Source organism: Felis catus, chromosome A2 (genome assembly GCF_018350175.1).
Source record: "Felis catus isolate Fca126 chromosome A2, F.catus_Fca126_mat1.0, whole genome shotgun sequence".
NCBI classification, from domain to species: domain Eukaryota; kingdom Metazoa; phylum Chordata; class Mammalia; order Carnivora; family Felidae; genus Felis; species Felis catus.
The window spans coordinates 86469806-86493669 of record NC_058369.1 but is presented as its reverse complement, the minus strand read 5'-3'; the positions used below and the strand labels follow the sequence as shown (position 1 = coordinate 86493669).

At 33.8% G+C, this 23864-nt stretch overlaps 1 protein-coding gene across 11 annotated transcripts in view; it reads left to right on the top strand.

The window, feature by feature from the left end:
- Positions 1-23864, top strand: part of CACNA2D1 (calcium voltage-gated channel auxiliary subunit alpha2delta 1) — a 496078-nt gene that overhangs the window by 432042 nt on the left and 40172 nt on the right. For 3 of the 11 annotated variants that reach the window (XM_019825390.3, XM_011280348.4, XM_019825391.3), the window contains 9 exons: positions 1116-1190; positions 1445-1519; positions 4587-4643; positions 8699-8770; positions 10114-10185; positions 12391-12452; positions 16353-16429; positions 17704-17724; positions 18402-18462. In XM_019825390.3, the coding sequence (XP_019680949.1) occupies positions 1116-1190; positions 1445-1519; positions 4587-4643; positions 8699-8770; positions 10114-10185; positions 12391-12452; positions 16353-16429; positions 17704-17724; positions 18402-18462 (572 nt within the window). Of the gene's footprint in view, positions 1-1115; positions 1191-1444; positions 1520-4586; positions 4644-6687; positions 6785-8698; positions 8771-10113; positions 10186-12390; positions 12453-16352; positions 16430-17703; positions 17725-18401; positions 18463-23864 lie in introns of those variants that run through there. The other 8 variants (XM_045052315.1, XM_011280351.4, XM_011280350.4 and 5 more) reach the window with 8 other exon arrangements.

Sequence of the window (23864 nt, the reverse complement as noted above, 5' to 3'; positions counted from 1 at the left end):
GTTGAACTCTTTACTTTTATAATGTGGCCATCAAAAATGTTAGTTTTTTTTTTTTTTTTAAAGTTTCTTTATTTTGAGAGGGAAGGGGAAGGGCAGAGAGAGAGAATTCTAAGCGGGCTCCATATGGTCAGCACCGAGCCGTATGTGGGGCTCAAACCCATGAATCGTGAGATCATGACCTGGGCCAAAATCAAGAGTTGGATGCTTATCTGACTGAGCCACCCAGGGGCCCCAGGAACCCATTGTCATTCTAAAAGATCTCTGGGTTCTAAATAATTTAACCCATAAAGGAGTAATTCTGTAACTATTCAGATGGACTAAGGGATTGCTTTAATTTGGAGGGTTTGCTGAGACCAGAATTGGTCCATGACAAAAAAATATAGTTGATATAACTTTCTCACTGTTTGTGCACCTACGCAAAATTTATGGTGTTCTCATGATAACTATTGAATGGATTTTATAATTTTCGTTGTAACATTTTAATTTATTTTTTAGTTTATATAATTCTATTTAAAACTGAAATTCCTGATTCTAAATTTTAACACCATTTTCGTCTTTAATGTCCCTGAGAAGATTATGATAGCAGTTTGCCACATAGCCCTTGTTGACTTGCAACTAAAGCTTGGATGCCCATGTTTGGTATCTCTCAAACACACATACAGCTACAACTGACTGTACAGTAGCAATTAAATATTAGAGATAATGAGTACCAGGGGCATCAAATAAATTTCCTGGGGCACCTGGGTAGCTCAGTAGGTTAAGTGTCCAACTCTTGATTTCAGCTTAGGTCTTGGTTTAAGGGTTGTGAGTTCGAGCCCCATGTTGGGCTCCATGCTGAGCATTATGTCTACTTAAAAAAAAAAACAAAAAACCCCTACATTTTCTATTTTAGCCACAGTCATCAGGATTTCATTTACAATGATAAAGTCCTGGGTAAACAAAGGTGGGAATCATTGTAAATTGGTATCAAAAGCTGTTTCACCCTTAAAAATGTTTAAGCTAGATTGGAATATAACTATTGTCAAGCAAAAGGATGAACATATATAATAATTGTGTAGAAATATGTGCATTTTTTAATCCAAAATAGACTACCTTTTTGCTATCTTTTATTATAGAACCAGCTAATTCTTGGTGTGATGGGGGTTGATGTATCTTTGGAAGATATTAAGCGACTAACACCACGTTTTACAGTAAGATGAAATTTACTCTTTGGGTATCTTTTTATTTTAGAGCTCTGTACTAATTTAGCTGTCTATAAAACATTTAAGTAATCCTCAAAAATCATGTAGTTAACTTACCGAATGAACTAAATGTTAAGGTCTTTAAAATAATATAAAGATACTATGCTGTCTTTCTTCATGCTTTAAAATGTGTTAAGAATTTTTTATCTTTAAAGAATGTGATTTCTGACTGTGACCCAGGGATTTTTAATTTTTTTTTCCAGCTCTGCCCCAATGGCTATTATTTTGCAATTGATCCTAATGGTTATGTTTTATTACATCCAAATCTTCAGCCAAAGGTATGTATATAATTTGTTTACAGTGATTAATGCAATTCTGTAAAATTAATGGTTTATGCTCTTAATAGATTTGTCATCTTTAAATTCATTATATAGCACTAAATATAAAGGAACATTAGGTTTGTAATGTTAATACATGACAAGACCACAGTTTATAATATATGAAAGTGTGAAAGCACTATTCATTTTCTCTTACCAATTTAGTTGTTCCATATTTCTATGGAATATTTAACCAATATTCACAACTCAAAGACAGCCATTATCGCCCCATGCCTGAGTTCACACATCCCCTTGGGATTTAGATTAAGGCTGTAAAGTAGTGAGGAGAATTGCCCCAGATGGGTGTGAACCTGATACATAAAAGTAATGTTCTTCTATGCACAGATTATATTTTCCATCACCCTTTTTTCTAGTAATTATCTCTCTTTTTCATCTCCCAAAGTGCTTTTTTCTTTCTACTTTTGAGCATGCTTAAAAAAATAGGAATGAAATTCAATAAGTACAACTCCATGGGATGAGCTTCAGAACTGGGAGGTGTTTATTAATCAGGGAGTTATCAGAAAGTGACAAAATCACATAGATGAACTTTTTATTCTAATCTCTATGCTAAGATATGAAATATTTTCCTAAATGTCGTAACCAGCTTCTTTCACTTTCCATTAGTGCTTCACAGGTAGGATGAAATATATTTATCTGGAAATAAAAACTGGCAAAATCATATTACATAATTGTAAGTTATGAGCATCTTCAAGTTGTTGCTTAACTTTGGAGATAACACTGAAGATACTTTAACCCATGCTAGAGGGAAATACATCCAGATTTAGTCATACTATCTTCTTTCCCTTGGTCACGAATAGTTAATGTTAGTGATAACTTTGGACATACACAAGTATATTCATAAACACACATACATTTAATGTTGAGTCATTTAAATACCTTTCAAATCAATGATAATTAAGAACCATTGATATTGAATGCGAAAACGTACTAAGTGGTTGTAAGAAATGTGATGATTTTAAAAGTTCACTTGGGAATTTATTTCCATATAAACTCCATCATGATCTAAATATTAGCTAATCAAATGTAGCTGCCTCTCATTCTGCACTATATTTAAAGTGGTTATTTTATTATAAAAATGGTGTAGACATTTCTCCCCATTATCATTAGTCTATCACAGGCCTTTATAAATATGTCCTGTTAAGTTCCTCTTAATAGAGTTATTTATGATTAGCCTAATATTCTATGATTTTGTCACAGTTGAAAATTTGTATCTTTTTAAATATTTTTAAGATTTTTTTAAAAATTTGCAATGCCATTGTTTGGTTTTTGTATATCCAATATATTTTAATTTACATTCCCACAACTGAAGTGATTTAAAAGCAGTAATAATGTAATGTGTTGAAAGGTGTGAAGGATCCCCATTTTTATGATTGTAGCTCTTAACCCCTTCTCCAAAAGGAAGTAAAATATATCACAGACAAAATAATAAAGAAGAATAATGAGAATAATGTACATACAATGTATATAAATCTATCATTTAAAGGCAATAATTTGAAAAAGGTTTTCCCCCTTTTATACATTCTTCTGATAACCACTATTTACATAGAAAAATTTTACTACTATTTGATGTTAACATCTATTTGTCTCAGATTTGGAATAATTTACTAACACTCATATAATTACAACAAAAATATAAATTCTATAGAAAGCATTATTACAGCCCAGGTGATTTTTTTTTTTTTTAGGACTATGTTAACTTTTCATATTTTTACATAGGAAATTATTAGAAACAAGTGTGCAACAAAGATATTTAGAAAATACTATTTTACAAAACCATTAAAATACGTTTGAACAATTGATGTGTTCTTTTCTCTGAAATTTATGTTTGTGAATTAAATATGCTTGTGAATTCTCATCATTAGATTAAACATTATTTGTGTTTTGTGGGTGATGGTGCATGCTTTGCAGGTAGACCAAAGAACTGCATAAAAGGATGATAGAGTATAAGACATCTTGTTTGTTTTAGAAATTGACAAGTACAAAGGACAGATATGGTAACCACTAGTATACTAACAAAATTATTCTCAGTGCTTTCATCAGAAATTTACCAGTAGAAATAAAGGAAGATAATGCTGTTCCATAATATCCCCCCCCCTTTTTTTTTAATAAGGTTAAAGTCTAGTGTTATTGCAAGTATTCTTTGTTGAATGCCTTGTGTTTTCTTCCTGAAATTATAATCTTAAGTTATTTCAGTACAATTTTGTAGTTTGTAGAAGGCAGTATGAGTATCCTTCAAAAAGGCTAGAATCTCAGGAAATAAAGTAGGTATAAACCTTTTACATATCTAATTTTCTAAGCAATCATTGCTAATCTCCTCATGTCTCCACCATGACCACATTTGACAAGTACTGGATTATGTATCCTGCTTTATTCCAAAATGCATTTTACATTTCTTACTTTTTGTTTCATAAAAATAACCAGATTGGGTACACTTCTAAGATACTTTATTTTGGTCAACCTTAATAAATATTTATTGTATAGGAAGTTGTGCATAATCCACACTTTAGAAGTCAATATTTAAAATAAATCTACAGTGTTAGGGTTAAATTCTCCTTTAGTTCCACAGATACAACATTTGGTAACACTTCAGAAAACAAAGCCACAAATTTTAAGGGCTTAATGTTGACACTTCTCAATATCTTATAATAATTATATTTTAACACATTTGAATCATGTAAATTCTAAAATCTGCAGGATTTTTTTTTTAATCAGCATTAAAGTTGTCTGAGACAAAATACTTTTCTCACTTTCCAAATATGTACTTTTTTAGGAAAAAAGGAAGATACTAAAATATGCTCCTAAACAATTTTTTGAATACTTTTACTAGCATAACATTTTTTATACACCACCAGTATTTTGAAACATTCATTTTATTTGTTGACATGTCATGAACTCTGTGATACCTGCTGCTGATCAAGGAAATATCTGATCAAAATTGATTGTAGGATAGAAGCCTTACCTGTGTTGAAATGTAGCATGATGAATTACCACCTTTCTGTTGCTTCAGCCTATTGGTGTAGGTATACCAACAATTAATTTAAGAAAAAGGAGACCCAATGTTCAGGTAACTGAATGAAGTTAGCAGTGGCTTCAAATACGCTAAATCAGAGTTGAGATTAAGCTTCTCTTCCTAAAGCATCTGATTAATGCTGCCTTTCCTGACATCAAGCTTCCAGAGCATGAGTTGGAGATGAGCATCGTTTCTCAAACTGGAGCAAAAGCATTATTAATGATGGCAGGGGGTATGCATTTGCTAACTTAAGATTGCTAGCAAATCATGTAATGTCGTTAATCAGAACAACTATAATGAGATGGCTTCTAAAAGTAAATTTGTTATTAAAATTGTGAAATTAGTGTCCAATCCATGTTTTCCTAACAAGTGCTTGTAAAATTAACTTCAAAGTGGAAATAAAAAGACAGTTCTGGTGTGATAGTTTCTGTAAACCATACATTGCAGGCCAAAATTTCTTTGAATTTCTAAAGTGTGTTTTAGGATTAGAGGTTAGAGAAACTTCCCTTAAGCTAATTAAAAATGCCCAGAATTGCAAATAAATATTGTAAATTGTTATTGCCTGACAAGTCCATTGCAAAATCTTTTCGCTTTTGTCAACAAAACTTAAATGTTACTTTATGTGTGCATATTTCTATAATTACATTAAAAATAATCAGTAGAGAGGATACTTCCTACAGTTTAGTACAGTACAGTATGAGAATTGTTACAGTTACAGAATTTCAGAATTCCGAAGGAATTTCAGTATGATTTAATGTTTTATATGTAATCCTATCATTGCTCTAAAAAAGTTAGTGGCATTATTATGGACAGGTAGTATGATATTGAGAAGATATTATTAAACTATTTTACCCCATTCAACCTCATTTTACTTTAACTTCTTCATTGGAAAAGTAGGAGGATTGAATAATGGTTGTTGTTGTTGTTTTAATTTTTTTAATGTTTATTTATTTTTGAGAGAGAGAGAGAGAGAGAGAGAGAGAGAGAGAGACAGAGCATTAGCAGGAGAGGGGCAGACAGAGAAAGGGAGACACAGAATCCGAAGCAGGTTCCAGGCTCCGAGCTGTCAGCACAGAGCCCTTTGCGGGGCTCGATCCCATGAGCTGTGAGATCATGACTTGAGCCGAAGTCGGACGCCCAACCGACTGAGCCACCCAGGCGCCCCTGAATAATTGCTTTTTAACCTACGTGATATATTCCCCTAGGAAATTAAATATATATATTGATCTACAGCTCCATCTCCTGAAAATTCTGAACTAATGTGACCAGGGATGGGACCCAAGTTAATGAATAGTATTTCAAGCTTTCCAGGTTGTTCTAAAGTTGCAGAGCCACTGGATTAAAAGAAGCTTCAATTTTCTTCTAGCTCTAGAACTCTGTGCAATCTGAACTTCATGTTGTTGCATCAGTCTTCATATCTTTTATGACTCCTGTAGAGGTTAAAATGAAATTAGTGTCTTTTCTTGATTTATTAAATTGTCTCCTGTTACTCTCCTTGCATGCTTCTTTTTGTGTATTATCTTAAGTTATACTTTTTGCATTCATGTATATCCTAGCAAATTTTCATTTTTACAGTACTTTCAAATGTTGCATGTAAATGTTATAATATAATTTGAAAATAAACAACCTGAAAAATGGTTTGTTTTATTTTTACTTTCTTTCTAAGGAAACCTCAAATGGCAAACTAGCAACCATCCAAGACTTTAGAATTTTAGGAATATTTTTTGAACTATGTAATATTTTTAATCATCCTAAGCACTAATTATTTCTATTTAAAATCTGTTTAAAGGCATTCTGCCTTTTAGTTCTACAAATGGTGTTGTCTTTATGTCAGCTGATACTAAAATTTTACACATGAAAAGTGTTATATATTTAAAATATCAAACAAAAGCATTAGGAATGAAGGGACTGGATTCCAGTTCTCAAAATTCACTTGGTGCTTTTTTATTATAAATTTCTGCTTTTGAATTTTTCAATCATTGTGCCTATGATGGGTCTTTTAAAAATGGTCAGCTAGATTGCCATTTAAAAAGTACAAGTTTTGCATTGACATTTTGCTTTTACGATTTCATTTTCTTCTCTGTGTCTTTATATGTTGGATTGGGACATGATCTTCATATTGCCAATTCTTCCCGATAATGCCTCCGCCATGCATGCTGTTTGGGTCTGGTCATGCTATGCATTATCCATTGCATGTAAGATAATATTCTTATTTATGTTTATATTTTATCATTTTGATTATGTTGACTTTGTTTTGCAGTGAGTATGTTAAATTTTTAATGCTGTTATGGTGTTTGTGTGAAGAGGATTTATTTCAGGGAACTTTAAAGAAGCAATTCTGAATTATATTGTCCAATTTAGAGTATCCTTTTGTTAGTGACATTCTTGGTTCATTTTTTTAAACAAAGGATTAAAATTATTTTCAATATTGATTTTTTTATCTTTATGAATTATGTTACATTTCAAATGAATATTTGCTTCTGAGGCAATATATTGCTATCCAAACAATGGTCAGTATTATCACCTATTAAGCAGTCTAATAGTCATTTGTAATATTCTAGAATCTTCTGATTCCAGACATCAAGCTCATGAGCAGTGAATATTTTTTAAATGAAAGCATGAGACACAGTTGAGATTATTGTTTTAATTTGCCTTTAAGAGTATCCATTCATCAAAACCCATAGGAATCATAAACTGTCATCATTTAAATGGAGTTATATCTTGAAAGAAAGCATTTTTGTCATAATTATAAAATGAATGCATGCCATATATAATGTCATTCAGCATTAAAGTTAGTGTTTATTTAATTTATTTGAATTATTGTTATTATTTTGGGTAGTCAGTCCAAACAGTGTTTAATTAAAATAGTGATAATCTCGTTCAATTGATGGTCCAAAAAAATAAAAAATAAATAAAATAGTGATAATCTGAATGTATTTTGGAAGAGCCTGTGAATCTGAAATCACTAAAATTCCAGTGACCTTGCACTAATACAGCATAATTTGTATGTATTACTTCTATCTAATTAATTATCACATTTTGGTGGTATTTATTTTAGTCCAAATTAAAAATCCAGTTTCTAAAATCATTTAGTTGTAAAATTATCGACACCTATTATGATTTGATTATTCGAACAAACTTTGATAATCTATTATGGCACGTTACATTCTTAGCATTGTTATAAAATAATCAGTGTATTTTTTAATCAAATAGCTAAATAAGTCTTCATTTTATGATTGAGAAAATTTTTAAACGTCATATGAGGTAAACTTGCCAAGCTAACAGTTTTATTTGACATAGTTATAGAAATAAAGAGTATGCCTTATTCCACAGTTAATTTTACTTATTCACACCAGCAAGAAGAAGCAGTAGGAGACATTAAAGCGAAAACCATATCTAGTGAACCCAAGGATTAATATTCTAGTTAGATTTTAATTACAATAGGTAATCTTTATTAAAGTCCTTATGACTTGACCACATATTTTATCTTATAAAATTTACTTAATTTATTAAATTCAAGTGTAAAATTTCTAAGATTCAAATATATAAAGCAAACTTGCATCTTTATGCATCTTAAGAAGAGTATGTTTAGAATAGTTAGTTTTACTTAGCAAATTCAAAGTTAGTTTTTAAAACATTTTCCCTCATTTCTTACTTTTTATAGAACACAAGGAAAGAAACGTATATCACTTAGATGTTACCTTTGTCTTATTGCCAAGTATGTTATCCACGTGGCTTCATTTTGTTCCTTTCCCATCCTATTTAAAGGAAAAAAGTTTCAAGTAGATCTTTGATTGTCATATTCACATGGAACTTGTAATTATAAATGTAGTATCTAACATGCCACTCGAAATGAGACTGTCTTCAGTTGGTGGCAAATTAAAATTTTCTTGCTTCACTGAAGCTCAAGCTCCTACTCTATTATTATCTTAAAATACATGTATGCAAAACAATATATCTTTGTATAACTGTTTTGTCAGCCGTTTAATACACCTTAGGTAAGTAACTTGTATGTAATTATTTTTGTGTTTGAATATACATTGAACTGTTTACATACAACATCAGTTTTCAATGTCATATATGCTTAATTATTATTATTTTCTCTGTAGAACCCCAAATCTCAGGAGCCAGTAACTTTGGATTTCCTTGATGCAGAATTAGAGAATGACATTAAGGTGGAGGTGAGTGTGTGCCTGATCAGGTCAGATCCTGGGGTTCATTCATTCCACAGTATCTGTTGAGCCGCGTCATTGTGTTATCTTCTCTCCTAGATCCTGTCCACACAATGGTGAATGTTGTTTGTCTTTACAATTTCTAGGGGTGGGCTCTCTTATGCAAATGATCATATGAAAAGGAATGAGTATTTTTAGTTGGGTGTGACATTAGTTTCTTTTTTTCTTATCCCATAGTTAGAGGTATTTTAAGTATTTCAATACAAATAAAACTTACAAATTGCAATAAACATCGCAGAGATGGAGGACATTGCTACAGAGCTAAAAGAAAAGTTGGAGGGAATCTAACCATCCAGCCACCCAGTGAGCGATGTGAAGGGCAAAGCAGCCATGTTTGTCTTTGTATATTTAAGCCAGAAACATTTCTATTTTATTTCAAAACTAAAACTGCATGCCATTTCCTCTGAGAGGGTCTTCCTTAATAATAAGGATAACTAATAATAATATTTATTAAGTACATAATATGTGTCAGTCATGGATTCTCAACAGCCTTTGAAATAGATACTATTATTATATTATCTTTATTTGTTGAACTGAGGATAGGTTTTAGGTCCAGAGAGGTTAAACAGCTTGTCTCATTAATCAGCCAGTAAGTAGCAGGACCAGCATTTGGATCCGGCTTTTGCACTTCAGAGCAAAGATTTTTAAGATTCTTTTATATGGATTAACTTCTCCTCTCATCTATGCAAAGGCCACCATATTTCTTTGAGAATTTGTCATGGTGTGTTTTAATAGGCACTTGCTTTACGCGTTTTACACATTGACTCCCTCATTGTAGAACAATAGAATGTAATTATTCGTTATTATTACCCAAGACCAAGACATAGTGCTGGGATGTCTTAGGCGATTAATGAATGTTTGTTATAAAGTGTTTTCAGGTGATAGAACAGGATCATGTAATAATAAAGAGCATGGTCGTTGGGACTCTGATGCCGCTGAGTGACTTTAATAATATTATTTAACCTATTACATCTCACAATCAGTCTCATAAAGTAATCGACTATTCTTTCATTAGTTGTATTTTAAAAATTAAGGGGTGGCTGAAGACAATTAAGGATACCTTTATTATTTTAAAATATGTAAAATGACTGTAACGTGGTAACTTAAAAGAATGTGGTAACTTTTTAAAAGAATATTCCCAGAGAAAACTACAATGACTGGTACAACCAGCCTATTTTTATTCAGTCTCTTGTAAAATAAGGTATAAACCTTGAAATATCGATACTTTAATAATCGTATTATGGTAGTCACTTGATTACGTGCAATAAAGTGATTCTTTCATCTTCCCTTAGATTCGAAATAAAATGATCGATGGAGAAAGTGGAGAAAAAACATTCAGAACTCTGGTTAAATCTCAAGATGAGGTAAGGATTAAGTCAGGCTCATTCTTAAACAAAACATATATATACATAATTATATTGGTAGTTTGTCTTTTGTATGAAAGCAGTATTTATAAAACAGAGATGTCTCAAGTAAACATTTTTTAAGGTCTTTGCTGGAAGAGTATTTTTAATAATATTTTTAACTCTTTTTAATTTTTCTAAAGCATGTTGCTTTAAGTTTCTTGATGTTTTACATTAATAACAATATATTCTTGAAAATTATATTTCATGTCTCCATTTTTTTATCATCTTAGGAAATAGAACACAATTTAATGTTGTGCCATGTTCTTAGCCATTTCATCATGCAGAATTGAAGAAAATATGTAATAGCTGTGTTATATGATTTCTACATGCAGATCTTCTAATTGTTGGGTTCCATATATTATTTTGTTTGGTGTTTTAATTATTTACTTTTTTTTTTTGGTGTATCTTCCATCACTATTTATGCACTTTATGATTGCCTTGCATTTAAATCTGAAACTAAATCAAGAGATAACCCAAGTACACCCATAAATCACCGGTACAAATAAGTAATAAACTCATATTGTTTGATACTGATGTGGAGGAACTATGTATATGAGCAGTGTGTCTATCCATTATCAGTCACATGTGGAGTAAATACACAGACATTCACATATTTGACTATTTAAAAAATATATGGAATCCAGAGGCTTTGGAGCCTGGAAATTTAAGTGTATGTATATAACTTACATCCTTTTCCTCACATTGTTATCCTTTTTAAATGTATACATTTCTTGAATTCCTCAGCAGATCTTTGTCTAGGGTGGAGCTAGGATCCAAATGGGATCATTCATTAGCAGGTGGCTTTTCTCACTTAATACCGTTAGGAGTCCCCAGTACCAGAAGACAGGAGGACGTATATATCAATTGCAGTCATTGTTGAAACGTCGATTCTCTTTACTTAGACTTTAGCCATACTCGTAACGCGCTTACTCCTCGAGGAAAGATGTAAACCATTCAACAATTGTGCCAACTTTTCCCTGTTGTTCTGCCAACGAGAACTCTTTGACCTACACATTCTATCCTCAAGTTATACATTAATTTTGTTTGTTTTGGGTCACCTTGATATTTTCCTAGTTTGCCATATTTTTTGCCATATTTTTTATGAGTAATATGAAATATGTGAACATTATTTTTTTTAAGAATTTTACTAGTCTAAAAACCTCATAATTCCTGTTCTTCCTGCCTCTGTCCTCTACACACATACAGTAAATCATAGGAATATTTGATGTATGGAGACAACATGAATGGTTGTTACAAAATGAATCTGGCATTATACATTTACTTTATTTTCCCAAATTAAGTTTTAAGACTTAGATACTTTCATTTCATCAATAAATTATAGAAAATAATAGCATTTAGTCCAGCGGTCAGTTAAATTCGACAGTGATTTTAAAGTGATTAGTGTATTGCCGAACACCAAGTAACATTTCAGTGAATATTACTGTTCTTATGAGGATAATAAAGCTGGAGATAACTAAAACAAATGTAAAGATGCATAATAGCCATCACTATACCTAATGGAAGAAAGAATGATAATTTCTTTACTAGTATTCCATAGTGACCATAGTTCATAACGATTCTATATCCATCAAGTTATTTTGCTCTGTACTTCCTTTCCCTGGTGGATTTCATTTTTTTTCTAACCTTCAGTGGTACTAAGTAATTCGTCTCTTATGCTAAATACTGTAATAATGGCTTAATAAGAATGATAATATCCTAATCATATATTTGGATGTACAAACAGTACATTGATGTCCTGATACTACCAGTTTCTTATAAATGCTGTCTAGTATGGAAATATCTGAGGCTTCTTTAACATATCCTAGTCCTATTTTATTATTAAAATTGTATTTTAGAAAATGTTTCCAATGTTTTGATGTTTATAATTCAGCATGAATTACTAATATTTTGCACTAAAAATACTTAAAAGTTATGATGCAGATGTTTATGTTTGTGCTAAAATTTTGCTTTACACACACACACACACACACACACACACACACACCCATAACAGAACAAATAAATGTAGACTAGAGCAGACGTTTGTGAAGGAAGGTTTGGAATGACCACAGTATTTATAAATAGATTTTAGCGTTCTGCTTTTTATATGAACTCACATAGAATTTATAAGGTGATAACAACCATATCAAACTTTTTTTCTAGAGATACATTGACAAAGGGAACAGGACATATACATGGACTCCTGTGAATGGCACAGATTACAGGTAATTAACTGGATTTAAATATGTATCGTATACCAGAGTATTCAGTTCTGTGTCTTTCACCTATTTTTAGTAGCAATTTTCATAATAGATGAATATTAAGTCCTTGCATTTTCATAAACCATTTTCATTGTAATTAAAGCAGAAAAGTTATTTTTTCCAATGCAGAAATGTATTAAAATTAGAGCTTCTGATTTTTCAAAATGGAAAAGATGGAAAAAAGCTAGGAATATAAAATTTGGAAATGAACACATATGTGATATAAATCTATTTGATTTATTTGTATATATTGCTGTTAGCAATAATACATGTTGACAAAATGCCCTAGTCATTTGTAGTCATCACTTCCGCTGATTTCCTCATTTAAATTCAGTTAGTTTACATTACTTACCTTTTGCAAATTAACCTAAATATAAAACCACCTCATAGTATGATCTGATATAAAATGCTCAGTTGGTAATTTACCTTCCCTAGTGACAAGTCTGTAATATCCCGATCACACCAATGGACTGAGCGTTGGAAAATTGGACAGACTAATACCCTGTAGTGTCTTGAAAATTCTCCATTCTTCACTCGCTGAGCATTTCCTTCGCTTTCTTGGTGTAACTCTTCTCTGAGGTCATGGCTTTCCCTGTGGTCCTACATCCTACAGGCTCATAATCCTGAGGTTGTTATGGATATTTCCTTGTTACTCATTCTCTCTTCCCTAAAATCCCTCTCTCTGAATCTTAGATCATCTTCCTCTCAGTCCTATAAGATTTCAATTCCTGGCTCACTGTACAGTCACATAGATCACTGTTTCTGATGCTATTTTTGACATACCCACACTTATGTAGAACAAAACAAAAATTATTTATTAAGTCAACTTTTAAGAAGGTTTTAAAATTCAAGCTTGAAGTTTTTATTAATAGATTTTACAGACATAAAATTAGTCTGTCAAATTACTGAAAAGTTTTCTAAATGTTTACTCTCAATTTCTCTACTTAACTGGTCCTGAGCTGGGAATAGTTTGCAAATGAGCCAGGTCTGTGGAGCACACTCCAATAGCGTTGAGATAGATGATTTTTTTAGCACCTGATCCTTCAGTTTATCTCCTCTTCACTGTGTGGGAGTGTGCTCTCTTCCTTTTTTTCTTACACGAACAAATTTTAAGTTAGAAAAACTTGATCTCTTTAACCCTGACAATGAGTCAACAATGATGGCAGTCATAATTACACTTTGAGAGTATTTTAGTCATTATAATTTGTTTAAATGTGTTTGTAACAGTCTCACAAATGCCCCCTACATGCATACCCTTACCCTCCCACAGACCGTGATGGGACCAAACGTGGCCAGATTGATACCCCAATTCTGAGTATGTTGCTCCTTGTTCACAAACATTTATTCTCTTCCCATTTTACTCCAACTTAAATCTGGATTTCCAAGGCAGATATTCTCACCTCATGTTTCTATCCCAGAGAGCCTGCCTGTCATGCCTCTCACCACCCTCCTCATGGAGTCACTGTTCTCTGGCCCCACCTTTCCCACTTTGTCACATTTTCCAAACATTTGCTGCCCAAATCTACGTCTTTGGGCCAGATTCGGTCTATTTTCATTACAAGTGCTTCTCTTGAATCGCTGTACAAATAAATTCACAAACAATGATGGAGAACAAAATATAACATCTATATAAAGAGGGGGAGGGGGAAATTGGCATGTTTTGATTTACTGAATGAAGTACCAAATTTCATGTAGTGATTTATGCCTTCTTAAGCTTTGTTGTAATTTAGGTATTACACTTTGAAATATAGTAAGTAATGATTCTAATAGAATGCTTTTTTTTTTTAATGATGAATTTAGTTTCGTAGAGACAAATGATTGAGATGAAAAGTACGTTACATTCCATTTAACTCTGTTAACCATGTTTATGTGAGTCACAAAAATATTGCGTGGGCTCTATCATCCACCTGGTGGCTGCTGGCTTTATTAGGTTTTAATCCCTAGGAGAAAATAAAGCAGCCTTGGTCTGTTGATTTTATATGGAGGGAGACAGCAAACACTGCATATGACAACATCATTGACTCAAAATGTTGGTAAAGATCTTATCGGCTATAGGTTGAAGAAATAACCGTTGCCTTGAGATGGAAATAAATAAAGTGTAACTATTTTTCTATAAAATGAGGTGTAGCTCTTAATAACAACCTGAGACATGCAGGCCAATAAAATGTATATTTGATATGTCAATTTTAAAACTTCTCCTGTGTTCCTCAGGAGTTTCAACACTATTTTTATGGTACATGAGATGTAACCCAAGCTTAGAGAGTGACACTGCAGCAGCCACATGATATAACGTTATCGGTTTTAATTAGAAGTTTCTCTTAGCAATAAATGCTGATGGAGCAATAAAAATGTCCTAATTTCCCTTGAGAGGAATTTGTAGGAGACAATCTTCAAATGCTCAGTAATTCTACTCTACATTTTATAAATGGCAAGTGAATCATGAAAGGTCATCTTGCTTTCAGACTAATTTCACTGCTTATTTTAATTTTAATCTCTCCCTCCACTTAAAGGAAGTTACCTATAAAATGAATGGGGAGATTTTCATTAAATCTACATAACATTTTATTTCTCTGACCTTTCCCCATAAGGATAGTCTATGAATTACTTAATGAAGGAGAAAGATTTGGGAATTGGAGGTAACAAGCATCCACTCATTTTGCTATCTTGACTGCAAAAATAAATTGTAGGAAATAAACCCTTGCTTTTTTTCCCCTTTGTATTTTTAACATATATTTTCATAAGAAGGAAAACCTGGAATTTTATATTTTGTCCTCTTCTGTACTGTCCATAAAAAAAAAGCAGATAATGAGATTAGAGTTGCACATTCTCAAAAGCTTGGGAAACATGCGGCTTTAGTGACTTAAGATCTGCAAGTACATGTAAATACTCAGAAGCCTAGAAATGCACACCTTTTCCTGTGCATTGCTAAATTTTAGATTAAGTATTAAAAATGAGTGCTAAATGAGTCACTTGGTCACATTAATCACGCATCACTTTTTGAAAATACTTAGGTCAGGGAATCTTCCTGTACCTTCATTTTTTTGCACCCTTAGTTCTTAAGTTTCCTTCTGTACTAAAGCATAGCAAAGGTTATTCGCAACTGTAAATGTGGATGTGGAATCATTAGTTATGTCCTACACAAATATATTAGCCATTTCAGGGGTGGAAGAATTACACATATGCAGTTGTGTTATTTGCAACTGCATACTGTGCAAATATTCTGACCCCTTTTATATTCTGTAGGAAGAACCAATAGGATGAGCAGGCAGCCTTTCTTAGTGCTAGGAATTAATCTGAATTTTCTTATCAGCAGACACTGGGGAATTTGCCTAAAGACTAGAGTCTTAAATGGTCAGTATTTCACCCCTCAAAGGGGTATATTTCAGATGGGTTTATGCACTGTGTAGTAAAAATGATAATACCATTTATGATTGTTAAATGGTGGATGTTTGCTACAGAGCACTCTAACATAATGCATATTTCATGAAAGGGTATGCAGTTAGTGTAATATTTATTTTCTTTAAACATAACCTTAATATTCTTTTTCAACACTTGAAGTATTTCAGTACACTTTTCTGAAAATACAGTACACATCACATTTCTTTCTCGGTGAATTCATGGGCACATTTAGTAGCTTATTTTCCTTGGTGTCTCTTCTGATTCCCTACGAGATAGAGAACTGGATGACCCTGGATGGCAAGACCGAATTAAGTACTCTACTTACTGAATGCGTTTTCCTGTCACAGTAATATGTCTCTTCTTTCCCATGAGGAAGATCTTTGGATTTTCCATTAACTGGATGTGTCTTTTTTTTTTTTTTTAAGTTGTTTGTTTGTGTTTATGCTTCTCTTGTTTCTATTGCAGTTTGGCCTTGGTATTACCAACCTACAGTTTTTACTATATAAAAGCCAAAATAGAAGAGACAATAACTCAGGCCAGATGTAAGTACTATGAAAGCGACCCCAGAGTCTATTTATCTCGTAGTATCAGATGTATAAATCTCTCTAGATTTTAGAATACCCAAGGCCTATACATTTTAGTAGGTGTTACTACCAAATCTACAGCAATGATTCTAACCCATTCCAAACATGCAAGGAACAAGAAATATTCTACGTGGATAGAATATGAGCAGGTACCCAGTCTCACTGGCATCCCCACCATCCTACCCTGCCTTGCTTTGTGCTCATAGAATCATTGCCGTGCTGTGTCCTCTGTCGCTGTCATTTGGAGGGTCTGCTAGCTGGTGCAAAATGTTTCGCATCGCATAGTCTCTACTCATGGCACTGTGCTAATAAGGCTTTATCTTTTTTTATTCTTTTTTCTTTTTCTTTCTTTCTTTTTTTTTTTTTTTTTTTTGCATTTGGCAAGAATAATATTGTGCTCCACATCTACTTTGTTTGAATAAATGAAATTGCATTGGTCTTTGGCTTGGCAATTAACTTCCTTCTCATAATCTAAATTAATGTCTTCAGTAGCTCAAATGAATTATTTTTTTAAAGCATCATTTGGAATGTGGAGTAACTATTAACATTAGTGCATATTTAAAGTCCTTATTAATCTTTGTTTGGGGTAACTACATTTAGTAAAGTAAAATGACCATCATATCCTTTGCACATCACTTACTACTACTAATTTAAATTCGCTGTTGTGATAAGTAAAAAAGCATTATGTGTATATATACCTTTTACATCTGACCTGAAGTAAACTACTGTTTCTTTCATTCCCTTGTCAGTTCTCTTTTGCTTTCTGCGATCCTCGCCCTCGTTATGCTAATTTATACCTTTATATTTACACTTTCACTTGATAGATAGATAGATATGATGGTCTTTTGACAACCAGCAACTTTGCATGAGCTAGTACTTCACTTTATAAATGACGGGATGACTAGTTGGTCTTTGATGTTTGGTAAATGCTTCTGAATAGAGGGTAACATCACCGGTATTGCACCCGCGCTAAACACTTTGCAAACTAGACCCTTGAAATAACCACAGTACAGAGAGGATGCTCTAGTAGTAACTGACAGGATATACCTTCCAGTCTTCAAAAGATGTCTTTTTTTTTCCCAGACTACAGCTGTACATAAATAAACCTTTGATCTATGCACAATATTTTTATTCAAGAAAGTCATTGAATAAAATATTGTTTGTGACCCCCTTTGCTTTACCCTCTTTTTTTTTTTGTTTCCCTGCTTTCTCTTTCTGATGGATTTTCACAGCAAAAAAGGGCAAAATGAAGGGCAAGTATTTTCTTGTTGCTCAATTTCTTTGTTTAGTACACTTGACATATCCACTGATATTTCCGTTCCTATTGGATATTATCCTCTGTGCTTCTCATCTGCCAGATTTTCCTCCATGATCGCTCAAACCTTAGCGGCAAAAAAGGGGGAAAGAATATGCTTGTGTTTTCATATGCAACCTATTTCACATTCAGGTTTTTTTCTGAGGCGTAAATACTTGTGTGTTTGTATGCTTCCTCTTACTAATTTACATCTAATATGAAAAATGTTACTAATTCACTAAAGACATTGATGAGTTTATTGAAATCATTTCCTTTACCATAATATTGATAAAAAATTTACGTTGACATTTTAAATGAAATGACTCTGAAGCAACATTGATATAAGAGATTGGTTACTGTAGGGTGAGTAAATGGGAAACTTTTAAGACAGCATTTTTTTCTGATATAACTGGTGTGATTTGTGTTATGGAGTTAAAATGTATTTTGCAATTATATTATGAAGTATTGAGAACCTTTACATTCATTGATGTGTTTCAATTTAGGGTATAAGTACTTCACCACCACCCTCCCCCCCCCCCCTTAATAGGTAATCATTCTACTATCTTCATATTATCATAGAAACTCAGGATGCATATTGTGGATTGCTTATCTAATCCTGTAATGTTATCTTTGCAGATTCAGAAACACTGAAGCCGGATAATTTTGAAGAATCTGGCTACACATTCATAGCACCAAGGTTGGTTTTGTTTTATTATTTGCTATACCTTGTGTGGATAGGTAAGTCTTTGGTAACAGTTCTGAGTCAGACCCATGCCAAATTATGAAGCCAAGGGAAGCAATAATTTAAAACTGCAACAGTATTCTATTCATTCTATTCATTCATTCGCTCAGTAAGCAACTACTGTAGGCTAAGCAGTGTTGTGATTCAGGCATACACTAGTGAATAAGACAGATGTAGACTTTGCTCTTATTAGAAATAACAGTGTATCCATCAATAATGAAGAGCTGGGTATTTGCATTTGTGAGTACACACACAAACACACTGTACATGATGTAGATTACTCTGTAATCCCCATCATCTATTTGAATCATTCCCCCGCCCATCTCCCTTCTAGTAACCATCAGTTTTTTTCTCTATACTTAAGAGTCTCTTGGTTGGTTTCTCTCTCTCTTTTTTCATCCTTTGTTTCTTAAATTCCACATAAGAATGAAATCATAGGGTATTTGTCTTTCTCTAGTGAATTTATTTTGCTTAGCATAATACTCTTCAGCTCCATCCATGTTTCAAATGAGATTTCATTCTTTTTTATGACTAATCTCTTGTCTGTATGTACCACGTCTTCTTCATCCATTCATCAGCCGAAGGACACTTCAGCTGTTTCTATAATTTGACTATTGTAGATAATGCTGCAGTAAAAATTGGGGTGAGTGTATCCCTTTGAATGAGTATTTTTGAATTCTTTTGGTAAATAACTAGTAATGCAATTGCTGGGTTGTAGGGTAGCTCTATTTTTAAATTTTTGAGGAACCTCCATACTCTTTTCCAGATGTCTGCACTAATTAGTTTTCCCACCAACAGTGTAAGAAGGTTCCCCTTTCTCCACATCCTCACCGACACCTGTTGTTTCTTTTGTTGTTGATTTTAGCCATTCTGATAGGTGTGAGGTCATATCTCATTGTAGTTTTGATTTGCATTTCCCTGATCATGAGTAATATTGAATATCTTTTCATGTGTCTATTGGCCATCTGAATGTCTTCTTTGGAAAAAATGTCTACTTATGTCTTCTGCCCATTTTTTAACTGGATTATTCATTTTGGGAGGTGTTGAATTATATCAGTAATTGTATCTTCTGCCATTCTGTAGGTTACCTTTTAGTTTTGTTGATTGCTCCCGTCACTGTGCAGAGGCTTTTTATTTTGGTGAAGTCCCAGTAGTTTATTTTTGCTTTTGTTTCCCTTGCTTCAGGAGACCTATCTAGAAAGAAGTTGCTAGGGCCATGTTAAAGAGGTTACTGCCTGTGTTCTCTTCTAGGATATTTATGGTTTCATGTCTCACATTTAGGTCTTTCATACATTTTTGAATTTAGTTTTATGTATGGTGTAAGAAAGTGGTTCAGTTTTCCAAACGCCGTTTGCTGAGGCGACTGTCTTGTTTCCATTTGATGTTCTGTCCTGCTCTGTTGAAGATTAATTGGCCATATAGTTGTGGGTTTATTTCTGTGTTTTCTATTCTTTTCTATTGATCTATTTGTCTGTGTGCCAGTACCGTACTGTTTTGATTACTACAGGTTTATAATATGACTTGAAGTTGAGAATTGTGATGCCTCCAGCTTTGTTTTTTGTCTTTCCTTAGCTCTTGATTCACACTCTGTAGCAGGCACATAAAATAATATTCAAATTAACATAATTCTATTAATCTAAGCTAAACTATTGAAGAACATACATTCAGAATCGTGTATTACTAATTTCTTACATTTTATACTTCTTAAAGAAATTACTGTAAGAACCCACAGACAGCTCATAAAATTAAAGAGTAACTCAGACTAATATTTTTAAAGATTTATTTTACTGTTTCTTTATTTTTGAGAGAAAGAGAGAGACAGAGTGAGAACAGGGGAGGAGCAAAGGGAGAGAGACCATCTGAAGCAGGCTCCACACTTTGAGCTGTCAACACAGAGCCTGACGTCGGGCTCGAACTCACAAACCATGAGATCATGACCTGAACCAAAATCAGACGCTTAACCAACTGAGCCACCCAGGCACCCCTCACACTAATTTTTATGTAATCCTAAGGATACCTGAATTTTTGGTCCTTCTTGAAAATGGGGAATACATATAAGGTACATCTCTGTTAATAAAGCATATTCTTGGCTTCATGAGATTCTCCTCCTTGCATTTCCTTCAGTGTTTGATACTGCCCATCCCACAATTCTTGAGTACTCTTTGCCTCCTCTTGCTGTTCTGATTTTCTTCCTCCCTCCCTCGGCTGCATATTCAGTCTCTTTAATGAGCTTCTTTTCTTCTGCAGATCACTTACATGAAGGTGCTAGCTTAAGGTCTCTTATTCTGTGTCTATAGACATACCACCCATCTATCCGATGTCTGTAGTTTGGGGCAATGCTTTTGAAATCCACAAGATGGCCATGATGCCTAGAAACAAAACAGACATAATATGTGGTTTATTGGCATTACATTACAAGATAGGATCAAACATTGTCTACCTACACAATTTGAGACATTCCTGTGTATGGAAGACAACAGGACTATCTCTTCAATGTGTTTCAAAGTCAGTGTCTCCTAAGCATTTGTCTTTGCTTCCTTCCCTTTGTGTCTAACTTTTAATCAGTCACCAAGTCTTGTCAAACAGAATTTATTTCACAGTATCAAGTATATCTGCCAAACTCTGCTGCCTTTGTTTTCATTCAGGCCCGTGCTTTCTCTTTACTTAAACTGGTGCAGCTGCTTCCTACTTAATCTCCCGACTTCTCCAAATCCCCCTTTCCTTCCAGTCTGGTCTCATTTCTGTAACTAGAGAGAGTTTCTAGAATGTGAATAAAATTATGTTTCTTGTCTGCTAAATATGAACCAGTAGCTCAGTAGTGTCCTGGTGATAATCTGTACTTTATATCACAGCTTTAAACTGTTCTTACTAGGTCCCAGTTAACAGTGTGGTCCTTAGACTCTACTAAATCCGGGGCCATCAAATTACAGCCTATAGACTGCCTGCTTTATACAAAGTTTTATTAGAACACAGCCATACTTGTTGGATGATGAATTGTCTGTGGCTGCTTTCACTACAAAGGCAGAATTGATTAGTTGTGGTATAGATCTCATAACCCATAGAGTCTGAATCATTTATTATCTGGCCCTTCAGCAAACAGTTGGCCAACCTCTGCTTTAAATTCCAACCACACTAAACTTCTCTCAGTTCCTACATGTGCTGTTTTTTTTCCTCTTCTCCTCTAATTTTCTCTTCTCTTTTTGGACTGTACTTAGACACACCCCACCCCTTCCCAAACCCCAACTTCAAAGCTCCTTGATCTAGGAATTCCTTACCCATTTTCACTGGATTAGACAGACATCTTTGCTGACTGCTTTATAGAATACTATACTTCCTTTCCTGGCCCATTTAATGTTATTTACTTTCCCCCAAAAAAGCCACAACTCAATCTATTTGACTTATCTACTATTCAGTACCCAACATCACATCCATTGCCTGACACAGAGTAGGTGCTGAATAAATACATTTGGTGCCTGTAGAATCTATAAATATGTAAAGAATATTTAAAAAATCATTATTAATAATACCTGCAATCTTACCACTTGTCAAGATAAGTAACTGAGCGTCTTAAACTGCTAAAACCAGTTTTAGCTAGAAAGGAGAATATAAAAGAACAGAATAAGAAGAGTTTGAAATTAGATGTGCCATATTGATAAGACTCTCATTCCATCTCAGTTCTGTGTTTTGTCTCTAGGAAGCTTCTTCATTCATCTCTCCCAAATATTGACTAGGAGGCCACACAGACTGACTTTCTGAGCTTTACTGTTAGATAATGTGGAAAATATGGTAGAAGTCCCTGTACTCACAGGGAAGATAAACATATCTTTTAGTTCCGGTTCCCAATTTGTACAAAATGATTGTTCACTTCAGCAAGGATTAACATGTGTACCATTCTTGTGGGATGGCTGAAAGAGCAGAATGTGCCCGTGTGTTTAGGGATGGAGTCTATATGAGAGAAGGGAAGAAATGTTAGAGTTTGTGGGACAAACCAGTGAATATCCACCACAACTAACATGTTAAGTAAGCCTTTTACCTGAATGATTATATTTACTGCTCCAGTGAACTCTATAATAAATTAGTAGTATCATCCCATTTTGCAGATTAGGCAGTTTCCTTGCTCTTTCAACATCTGAGCATGTGTGTTGATTATCAAATGCTGATCAATCTCAGAAGACTATCCAGTACCTCTCAGTAAAATATAAATTTTTGGAGCATTATTCCTACCTTTATTTTTTTTTTAATTTATTTTTTAACATTTATTTATTATTGACAGGCAGAGAGAAGAGGAGACACAGAATCTGAAGCAGGCTCCAGGCTCCGAGCTGTTAGCACAGAGCCCGTCCCGGGGCTTGAACTCACGAACTGCAAGATCATGTCCTGAGCCAAAGTCAGAGGCTTAACCGACTGAGCCACCCAGGCTCCCCTCCTATCTTTAAAAGACATGCAGTCAAAGGGATGAAAAGTCCAGGGGCGCCGGTATGGCTTAGTCTGTTAAGCATCGACTTCAGCTCAAGTCATGATCTCACGGTTTGTGGGTTCAAGCCCTGGGTCAGGCTCAGTGCTAACAGCTCGGAGCCTGGAGCCTGCTTCAGATTCTGTGTCTACTTGTCTCTCTCTGCCCCTCCCCCACTCACACCCTGTCTGTCTCAAAAATAAACATTAAAAATAATTTAAGAAAAAAGGGATGAAAAGTGTAAAACATGGAATATTTTTGCTCTTTATCAGAAATGAGCGAGGCATTTCAAAGATGAAATAGAATGAAAAAGAATACTATGTGATATCTATAATTAAATGCTAATTGTGGGAAGAAGTCCATTTTAGCTCTGTCGATAATGAAATGAGTAAAGGTCATGCATCCTTTCTAAACCAAGCCTCTAAACTAAAATTTTCCATGAAATGAGAAGTTTGGTGGGTTTTTTTTTGTTTGTTTTTGAAGTTCTGACATTTTACTGTTTTTCATCTGTTGTATGAACCTCGTTATAATAATGGCAGCCTCACATTTATGTTGCTTGATATTTGTTCTCGATTTCCAAACCAGGATAGCAGTTCTCCAAGTATGGTTCTCAGAATCCCATGGGTTCCAGAGGCCCTTTCAGAGAACCCACCAGGTCAAAGGTGTTTTCGTAGCACTGTGAAATGATGTTTGTCATTTTCTTCATGCTGACATTTTCACTGACACTATAAGCAGTGATGAGCTGATACCTTAGCCGAAATCAAGGCAGTGGGCACTCAAGGGTGCTGGTAGCCATCATAATCTTTATAGCCAGGCACCCATGTGAGGGAAAAGCCCGTTTCACTATAAAGTACCCTTGATGGAAGCAGTAAAAATTATGAGTTTTATTGAACCTTTACCCTTG